The 10769-nt window shown below is 37.8% G+C and overlaps 1 protein-coding gene across 2 annotated transcripts in view; it reads right to left on the bottom strand.

The window, feature by feature from the left end:
• Nucleotides 1–10769, bottom strand: part of rbms3 (RNA binding motif, single stranded interacting protein) — a 155816-nt gene that overhangs the window by 113590 nt on the left and 31457 nt on the right. For both annotated transcript variants that reach the window (XM_016292450.1, XM_016292449.1), the window contains exon 2: nt 699–856. In XM_016292450.1, coding sequence (XP_016147936.1) covers nt 699–856 — 158 coding nt within the window. The remainder of the gene's footprint in view (nt 1–698; nt 857–10769) is intronic.

Raw genomic sequence — 10769 nt, 5'->3', positions numbered from 1 at the left:
ACATTTGGAGCAATATAAGTGGCATGCATTTCAGGTTTTTTTTTTTAATGAAAATGTTTCTTTTCTTGCCACTTCCCTCTAAAAAAAAACAACAACTAAAAAACAATCACAATGAATTCTGGGAACTAACTGCAGCCCGGTAATAGCAGTCATCTGCGTAGGGTCCACAAGACAAAGCAGTCCTTGGTTTAAACGTTGCTTAGAAACTGCTGACCCCATATCCATATTTTCATGGCCAACTATGTATGGGTGAAATTAGGAAATTCTGAAAAATTCACAGAAGGTCATGGCGCTGGAGTAAATGTCTTAGGTTTTAAGGCAGAAAGCCCCCACACAGGATTTACATCTGCATCAGTCATCAGAGAAGAAGATTATGCAAGCTGCCCCCTGGTTCTTGTACAGCGTTTCATAATGACCTCCCTGCACTCTAATGATGCTGACTTGCCATCGCCATTTATGGGCCATATTCTACTCTGTAACCAAGCACGGTGACTTTTTTTCTTTTTTCATTTCCCTGACCTTCTGTGTGTGCATTTACATGATTGCATGAGTTCTTGTATGTGGGTATTTTTTGTCTTTGCAACTATAAATAGGTATAGAGTTACTGCTCATGTAGGTGTATAGAACGACAATCCTGACAGACAGACAGAGGATAACAGGCAGCGACAGATAGGGGACATCTGGGAAAAGATACTTACGGTTGGCAGAGTTTGATGAGGTCCTGGTCGGTGGTGCCAGGTGGAAGGCCCCGGATGTACAGGTTGGTTTTACTGAGCTGCTCCGCTGCACTGTGGCTGCTGCTATTGGTGCTGGGGCTGGGCGGAGCCATGGGAGGAGGGGGCGGGGCATATGACTGCTGCAAGACAGAAAAAGGCACAAGTTGGTATTTAAAAATGTATATGATTTATATTAGATTACTGTAGTATGCACTTTGGAACAGCAAGATCTCATGACTTGAAGATAACAAAAATTAATCTCTAATGGGCATCTCTAGCCACTGTGAGCTTAAACACATGCCTTTAGGTGAAGAGTTTATGAGTCAGTGAACCTTAGAGTCGACACCATATTTAATATAAAACAAGGCTGTGAGGGAGATATCTACAGTCTATTCAATAGATTGTACAATCGTAATTTCTAACACCTTATCTAGAATAAACTGGACTTTTAATTTGGTTTCCAACCACATAAGTGCAGTAAGTAATATTGTAGCAATATTATAAAAGACAATTAGCAGTACTGATGTCATGAATAAAATGTACTTTACTATTCAGCAATAGCCTATTTTAAGTAAATTTGCTATGCTTAATTTTTATTTTACATAAAGACTGGTAATAATTGAAACGTTAACAAGCCTAAGATGCAAATTATCTTACTTCATTCTATGTATTTGCAAACATTTTAATAGAATTCCGGTCCTGGTTTCTGAATTGTCAGTTACAACATCACAAAAACAGATTAGTCTATAATAAATTGTCTTTGGTCGTTATTTAGTTAAGTAAAATAACTCATTCAAGCTCTAGCAAACTCTGCTCTCTTCTTGAACATGCGTTGTCCGTGAATGTTCTCGCGTTTCCGCTTGCGTTCGGCGGAAGAAGAAATAGTCCCTATCATTCATACGCCATTATCTGGAAACAGCAAAGTTAACTTTTACGTATTAATGCTCATGATGTCATTAAAGTGAAGCCGCCGTGCCACCCTATTGGCATTCCCTAGTATTCCCATACATTCTATTGAATTAATAGGAAATCATACGATTTTCGTGAGAAAACATCACCTAACAAGTCAGCGTTTTTATATTTTAAGTATCCCTGTACATTCTTACAATGTAAATGTCCTTAGAATGTAAACAGTTATTTGTTTAATGTCGGGAATTTCCCAAAGACTATAGAATACCCAAGACATGTCACTTGTATAGTTTTGAATGGGGAAAAATGCAACGCTCAATATGGCCACTCTATCCAACGAAGCCCCGCCTTCTGAGTAAAAGAGCCAATCCCTAATCGGTAAAGTCAGCGTCACTGCAGCTGCTGTTAGAAATCCCGGCTGCTACAGAAACAGTAAGTGTTCTGAGACGTGTGCCTAGGACTGCGCATGCGCACTGGCAGATCTAGCCTGAGAAATAAGCTTTTCTTAACACTATTTGAGCAAAATAAACAACATTTATGATACAGTTGCTGTCAGATTTCATTGGTGATTACAAATATGAAATGTAATCGTAAGTTTGGCGACCAGTTTTGGAGAATTTGATGTTTCCCCATTCAAAGAGATAGGAGTTGCACTTGCATGCCCGAGAGGCGAATGACATGACTTGCCTTAAAGGGTTAGTTCACCCAAAAATGAAAATTAGCCCATAAATTACTCACCCTCAAGTCATCCTAGGTGTATATGACTTTCTTCTTTCAGACGAATCCAGTCGGAGTTATATTAAAAATTGTCTTTGATCTTTCAAGCTGTTTAATGCCACTCAGCGGGTGTTGCATGCATCAGTCCAAAATTTAAAGGGACTTTGGAATTTCCCCTGCTTATTAAAAAGTTACGTTCATATACATTACAGTAGCGTAGCCTACATCAGATGAACATGATAAACATCCGACGGACGAAATCCTTAACATATGTATAAAAAATTACAAAGTGCTCATTCTGAAATCTGAATAAAGATTTATGCTTTATATACACATATACCTTAATTCGCCTTGTACAGTTATTCATTGTTTATGTAATTTTGTTATAGTGTTTTTATTCATAATGTAGGCTAACTGCAAATTGCCTATTTCAACAATGATTTAATTAACAACATTCATTTTGAAGCAGGTAATGATTTAAACGTTGGTTTAATTATTAATATATGCACAATATTTTACATGGAAACGGTAATGCTAGTGAAACGCCATATTTGGGCGATCTTGGAGAGTCTGAAATAGATGTTGCTCAATCAGGACATTAAAAATATACACATCATAACTTATTCAGAGAAATAACGCTGACTTCATATGGTACGGACTTCAAGACATGAAGCTTTATTTCCAAGACAATGCATGGTAAACTTTTAATTTCAATACAACATAGAACAATATAGTAACAGAGGCTTGTATTATTCATTGTATATTTGAATCGATTTTGGATGTTTAATAATTCCTGCATAATTACGTACAGTACATAAAGATATATATATATTTTGTGTTGTGTCGGCAAGTGCGCAGCAGACACACCCATTTAAATATATCAGGTATCCTGCCCAAAAAGACAATAAACATGGCAGATAACATCTGAAGTAAAAATGAATTTACATATACATAACATAAAATAAATCCTGTGTGACTGATTCGCTTCAAATCGGGTGATTTTAGGTCAGTGTTTTGGCTGGTGGTCAATGGTGCTCTCTGCCAGTAGGGAATAGTAAGATGGCGGCTCGAACACTTCCGGTGCCTGTCGGCAGTTTAGAACGCAATGACCGATCCAGTCATTAATATAATATAAAAATATAAGTAATATAAGTAGCATAATAATCTGTATTAGGATCGATGTTTATGTGAGGACTGATACTATCCATTCAACAAGAGCATCGATATTTCAATTTCAATCCGCCCATCACTTCTGAAGTGTGGCCTTGTGCTCACAGCTGATTGGTCCAGAGAACGCACTGCACCTGCAGCTTCGACTCCAGTTTGGATGTATATTGTAAGTATTTTCAATAGTTTGCCAGCTAAATCATCGTTAGCAAGGTACTTTGAATAAAAGTCAGTCTACTGAGTGTTAAAAGATCTGTCAGAGCAACAAAAGATTTTTTAACATTTAACAATACTAATCTTTTTTAACAATCCCCAGTCTTTTGGATTTATGTTTATTTCCAAATCCTACTACATACTATGGGTAGTATTTGCTTTTTAAACCTAAAGGCAAATATTTATGCTGATAGACAAATGTATTACACAAGTTATAATGAGATGCACATATACAGTACCTCAGCACACTATTCTCAACCATGGTGAGGATCAACAAATTTTAAATCAGTAAAAATATTAACTCTGATCAACATGACAGATAACTGACAGCGACAACAGCAGCAACAGCATAAATTATTAAAACAATGATAATATTTTAATAATAAATAACATAAAATGTTTTCAAGCTGCAATGCATGCTGGGAACTTGTGCAATTTTGTTCAATGTAAAATTGTTTGTTCAGATGACTCAATTTGAAAAGTTGGGAGAACATTTGGATATGTTGTGAACAAATACTTGAGTATCTAAGTAAGGTAAACAAAACAACTTTTGCCAGTGACATGTTTAGAGTATTTTTGTTCAGTTCACACAAAAAAATTAAACAGAAAATTCTTTGTTCAGGCTACTTTTTTACATTGGTTAGTAGAACTTTTCGAAAGTTGAATTTTTTTTTACAGTGTACTTATATCCCTCACAGTTTGTTTTAATTTGCGTCAGTTTAAATACGGCTTCTACCCTAAGATTCAGTGAGGCTTTTGAACCGCGTACACACTGAGCGTTCAATATTTTCTTACACGGTAGTCAGATATAGAAACATCACTGTGACAGTTAGACTGTGGCAGGAGAGCTATTATTTATGTGTGTGTGCGCTTTCCTAGTGATGTCTATGTAATGGACTGTGTGTGTGTCTGGCCCGCGTTTTCTCTGTTTGCGATAATCATTGGCTGTCAGTTGTGCTGTACACTGGCAAGTCTCCCCTGGCATTAATCTATTACCTGCACTTCCCCACAGCCTGCAATTTCCTCCAGACAGACTTTAAGACAGACAGACAGACAGACAGACATACAGACGGGCCTATCGCGCCTCGAATAGATTCTGCATTCATATAATTCACACACCCCTGTCCCTCAGGCTACAGTTATGAATGAACCCATTGAATTCTCTGGAATACAACACACAGACAGGGAATAGAAGACGAAGTACTGCCATTAAAACACACTGTGCACATGTGCATAGAGGGAAATATATGCCTCATGTACCAAATGAAAAAATAGGGGATTTTATATGAATATGAGAAGGTTGGGACCTAAGCACATTGCATGAACAATTACATACATACCAGCAGTGTTGTTAATAGGTAACTAAAAGTAGCGTCATTACTTTATTTTCCTTCGCATGACAGTTCATTATGTGTTGTAGCGTTTCCAGTAACAAGCTTCTTTTTCCAACTTATAGTAAACAAACGCTTCATTTCTGTGAATCCAAAGAGTGAACAAACACATTCACACACTCACAACATTCTTAAACGGTCGAGTGTATGTGTAAGCTAAGCCTGGAAAGTCATTCTAGTGAATTGGTTCGTTGTAAACCGTACCCTGACTCTTCCCCCCAAACCATATGGAAAGTCAGAATTATTAGTAAATCGGTTTGCCTTAAAAATTCCACGCTTTCATGTAATTCGCTCGAGAATTCGTTCGAGAATTCAATTCGTCCTGGTTGCTTCCGGCTTCACTACTGATTCGTAAAAAACGTCCTCTTTTGCTTGCAGAAAAATATGATTACATGAATTAATTGATATAAATAAATGGAAATATATATACTTTGTCAAAAGTTATGCACAAGTAACTTAAAGTGTTATTTTGCCCAAAACAAAACAAAAAAATTCAGTGATGCAATTGTTTATTTTTTATAATATGTAATATAACATTGTATAGCATTACTTTTAAACCCAATGTTCCCCAACACTGATGCACACATAACTCTTAACATAACTCACATAAACCCCAAAAGCTGTGTCTTAGTGTGCCAGAACCCTACATGAAATCTGGATATAATAAATATACCCAATTCCCAGAAACTATACACACCATATGTGTGTCTGACATGCCTGACATGGCTTCAGGCAGTCATGCACACACGCATGATCTGACTGCACAAAAAGCTTCCTGTGTGAGTGGAAGCTTATCAGACCCACCCGGCCCAGTTCTCCTCAGCAGATCAGGGGCCTGGCCTCCGCAACACGATGCCGGGATGGAGACAGACCGAGCGCAAGAGAGCAAAAGCTCGGCTGATCAAAGTGCTCGCCACAGACACCTCTTTCAGCCAATTTGTGCAGCTGTCAGGGGCACGGCGATAGCGCGTCAGGGTGTGTAGTGTGTCAGGAGTCATGATGGGGGAAGCCTTTGAAACGTCAAAGGCGTTTACTTTGCCGTCAGACAGGCTGGGATTAGAGGGAAAGGGAGAGATGATGTTGCTTTTACAATGGACTCCAGCAGGAATTACACACATACACATACTCTTGGCGTCTCTATAGCCACACACACTAACAAATCCCATTCATTCATACAGCTTTAGCGGAGCCACTTAAGTCAAGCAAGGAGACCCTGGGAGACAAACTGTCTGATGATAGATGTGCTATTAGGCTACACATATGTTGTCTGAAACACATTAGCACATATAACGTTTACATTTGTGATGTGTTATCAGTTGACAACTGTTTGTCTTGGGGTCTTGCTTTGGTAAGATGTATTTATACAGTATACTTTGTAGTGTGTGTGTATATATGTCACTTAGGATGAACATTTTTGAGTTTTGGATAAAATTAATAATTTAACTATTATTTTACAAAATGGACAGCTGAATAAAAAAAAAATCAAACATTCTAACTAACCTAATGGCAACTGACCTAATGGCAAAGTTCTTAAGACACGTAATGGCCAAAAAACAACAACTTAAAATCTTTGCAAAATCATTGAAAAACTTTTAAATGGTTAATGGTAAGCTCCCCTACTATATACGGAGAAAAACTGTAATAGACATTTCATATAATTTTACGTAAAATAAAATTTTGTGGAAGTGGAATTTTTTTTAATAATTTACAGTGAAAAACCGTAAATTGACAATTCCAGAATTCCCTGTGTTGCATTTCAAATTTGATGTTTTTTCTTTGAAATATCTGTTTCTTCTTAGTTTTTTCTTACCAGTTATTTTTATTAGGGTTGTATGTCACCATGATGGTGTTTAGTCTTTGTGTGAATGACATTGTGCACCTTATGCCTATATATATATATACTGTATATATATATATATATATATATATATATATATATATAGACCTTCTCAGCTTGTGGTGAGCTTTGGTTGCTCACCACCTGCACCTGCTTTTAGTGGTTATCAGTGTATTACAAAGGTACAAAACAGATTTCAGAAATTCAATAGGTTGGTATATTAACATTATATCAATTAATGAAATACGGTTTTTAATTGTACATTTAAGTTAAATATGTAAACCCTAAAATGTTGCTACTGTATTTTTTACAGTAAAATTCTTGCAACCACAGCTGCCAGTTTTTTACCGTACATTTGACAGATTTTTTTTTACAGTGTAAGTACAGTTGTTGCCCAGGCCTAGCTAGTAATTGGTGAATGCTGTTTAGCTTTGGTGCTCATATAGTCTGCATGAGTTTGAGTCTGGCTTGCGTCATTTGTTCCATTCCTCTCCCATCATTTCTAGTCATCTCTATTCTCTAGCTTTCAATCAAAGTGGGGAAAAGGCTGAAGCCTTCCAGAGAAGAGGAAACCTGTTATTGTCTGCTAATTAAACAATTCCTGCTTTCTTCTCCTTGTCTTTTGCTTTCTCTCATCCCTGTCTTCTACCACTCTAATGACTGTAATCTGTCCATTCAGCCCCCTCTTCTTCCGCAGCCTGGCTTCTGTAAACCGTCTCCTCCTCTCCCCCACCCCCTCCTCTACTACGGATAAATCCATCCATCCTTCCCTACCGCTTCCCCTTCTTTCCTCCGTATCCCAGGGTTGGCTGATACATAGCCGGACTCTGCTCTTTATTAAAGGGTGAGTGATGTGCACACACATTATCTCCTCACGGCATGCCCAGATAGCCTTCATTTCCCTAAAGAGTACTCCAGTCACCAAACAATTAGTACTTCTTCGAGAGCCCTCGAAAATGGGTTTCGAATGGCCACCTCTTCTCTCCTCCAACCCCTCTCCCTCCCTCTGTATGTCCGTCTGCCTTTGCCTCTCTCTCTCTCTCTCTCTCTCTCTCTCTCATTATTTCTCCTCTGCTGTTCTTCGCAGAGAGAGATTGACCTCTATCAGGTCAGCTTTCTTGAGCTGCCTGCTGAGTATGTGGAGTTAACCCCTGCCTCCGCCAACTGTGATTATGCTTAGGCTATGGAAATGTACATGAGTGCGCACACTGCATATGCATGCATTTAAAATATTCCTTGTATTCACATATTGATGCATTACTGCATGTGATATGGGTCAATGATTTATAAGACTGTCCATAATAAAGAAAAAAAATCTAGGTTAAAATTTTATTGTACTTGTATTCATGTTGGTTTCATTTGATTTGACAGCAAAAAAAAAATAAAAATTATGAGTTTAAATGTAATGACTCAGAAATGAAAAGTAGTGTTATCATCAAGTTTAATGTAAAAATATATTTTATTTTCCTCCTTTTGAAAACATGTGAGTGTACGCATCTTAGTCATTACATTTTTATCTGGTCAGTATTTCAGTATTTTCTTTTTATTTACAAATATTTATGAATTTTACATTTTGTTGGGAGTAACATCATCACTTACAATTTTTACTATCTGAACTAACTGCTTTGTCATAAAAATGTTAAAATATATTTTATTTTAAAGAGACTTGACAAACACAGTCATGACTTTGATTTGTTGTACTTATTCAAATATAAATAAACTGGAGTTTTGTTAAAATATTTTTTTTCTAACAAATAATAATAGAAAATTATGCCAAAATCTTATGAATGTTATTTAAAAAAAAATGTCTTCATTATGATATCAGTTGTATCACCCTGACATTTCTGACTTTATGTAAAATATATCAAAGTGAATTTTTATTACAGAAATTAAACATTTGCTCATTGTAGAAGAGGTGTATTCAGTCAGTGTAAATGCATTTTCGATGTATTAATGTATTAAAACATTTAAATACATTAATGGATAGATCAAAGAAAAGAGCATGATGTCATAGACACATATGCCATAAGTTTTGCCACTCTTTTTTTCCAAATGTGGAGGAAAGGTCTCATAGCTTATCCATTACAATTTGAATTCTTCTGCAGACAGCGTTCGCAACACACACAAACACACACACACATGCACTCGGCCTCGCTCCTGACGCTAGTGATCGATAGTACATGCCGTGACCCTGCTGTCACAGGGACCAGAGCAGGACACGGCGAGCATTGCTCTCCTTCCCTCAACTCTCCCCCCAGGGCTCCTTGGGGCGAGGGAAAGAATGCCGGCTATTTAGGGAAAGGGTTTGAGATCCCCTGCATCCGGACAGCGGAGGCCCAAGGAAGCCACAAAGATTACACTGAGAACTCTGCGCACACACACTCATCGCACATAAACACATGACTCTATCTGACCCAGAAATATATTACCACATGCATTAGCCCATTAGGCTCTCAAGAAGATCTATACATTAGAGTTAGAGTTAGGTAGGAGGGAGACTTCTTGCAGAGAGAGAGAGAGCGAGTGAGCGAGGTTTAAGCCTTCCGTGCAAGCAGGCATTGAGTGCTCTCTGCCATTAAAGCTCATAGTCGATAACATGCTGCATTAGAACCTCTTTGAATTGCAGAATTTCATATGAAATAAAGAGATGGTCTTCTTCTACAGCTTTCTTTTGTGCTGGAGACATAGAAAGCGATCATTACTGATGAAATGATAAACATTTGCCATCACTGGCATGACATTGAGCCTGTCATTGGCTTGTGACTCAACAAAGGACACTTGAAGGAAGTGAGCATGTCAATAATCAGTGTCATGAATTCTGAAAATGTCATGTCCGTGTCATCCATCATGGGCCTTTTCCCAGAAACCATGTCTGCTTATGCTGTCTAATTATCCTGTAAATATTGAATCTTAAAATATTAAATGAAATAACAATGTTTAAGAGCAGATAAAGATTCAGAGGGAGGCAATGTCTCTTTTCCCCTTGCTTGAGTTCAGCGCAGTCTCATTAGATCCAAAAGCACAGCGTGAATGTGTAGGAGTAACTGCAAGAAAGAGGCTAAAAGTCATGTGACGAGGCAATGCCTCTTTAGCACTATGATTGGCTGTGAATGGGATAATACCCGCCTGTTATGTTCGCAACTGCTCCGCTAATTGGCCTGAACGGGTCAAACTGGTGGAAATAGAAGGACTAATTGACCCTTCACTACCTTAGCAACTGTTGCCATTGGCCATTTTCTCAGACAAGTTTTTCCTCTTTTTTATATATGTCTATGGAAGGCCTGTGAGTTTTTGGATAACAGAGTTTTATTGACATTATCCAAATGTACAACACCACAGTATTGCTGGGACTCTTATAATAGTGGCACAAGGTACCCAGAGATGTTTTTTTGTTTGTTTCTAAATCTTTAAAGGGGTCATATGATGCGATTTCAGTTTTTCCTTTCTCTTTGGAATGTTACAAACTCTTGGTGTATAAAGAAAATCTGTAAAGTTGCGAAGACTAAAGTCTCAAATCTAAAGAGATATTCTTTATAAAAGTTAAGAGTCAACCACGCCTACCTAAAACGGCTCGTTCTAACATGCCCCCACATGTCTATTTGCATAACGCCGCCCAAATTTTCACACAAAGAAAGAAGGTGTAACTTTTATTCTCGCTGTAGTATTGTTGTTGCCGCCACCGCCATGTCGTGAAGGCACTGTGTTTCGTTGTGAAAGCGAAACGTCTAGGTTACTTGTGTAACCCAGTGACTGACGAATTGGGATCTCGCCCGAGAGCCCAATCCCCTTCGAGTGTTAACTAAACAAGCCAATGACAGT

Source organism: Sinocyclocheilus grahami, unplaced genomic scaffold, assembly GCF_001515645.1.
Source record: "Sinocyclocheilus grahami isolate Dianchi unplaced genomic scaffold, SAMN03320097.WGS_v1.1 scaffold285.1, whole genome shotgun sequence".
NCBI lineage: Eukaryota > Metazoa > Chordata > Actinopteri > Cypriniformes > Cyprinidae > Sinocyclocheilus > Sinocyclocheilus grahami.
This window is presented reverse-complemented; position numbering and strand designations above follow the sequence as displayed.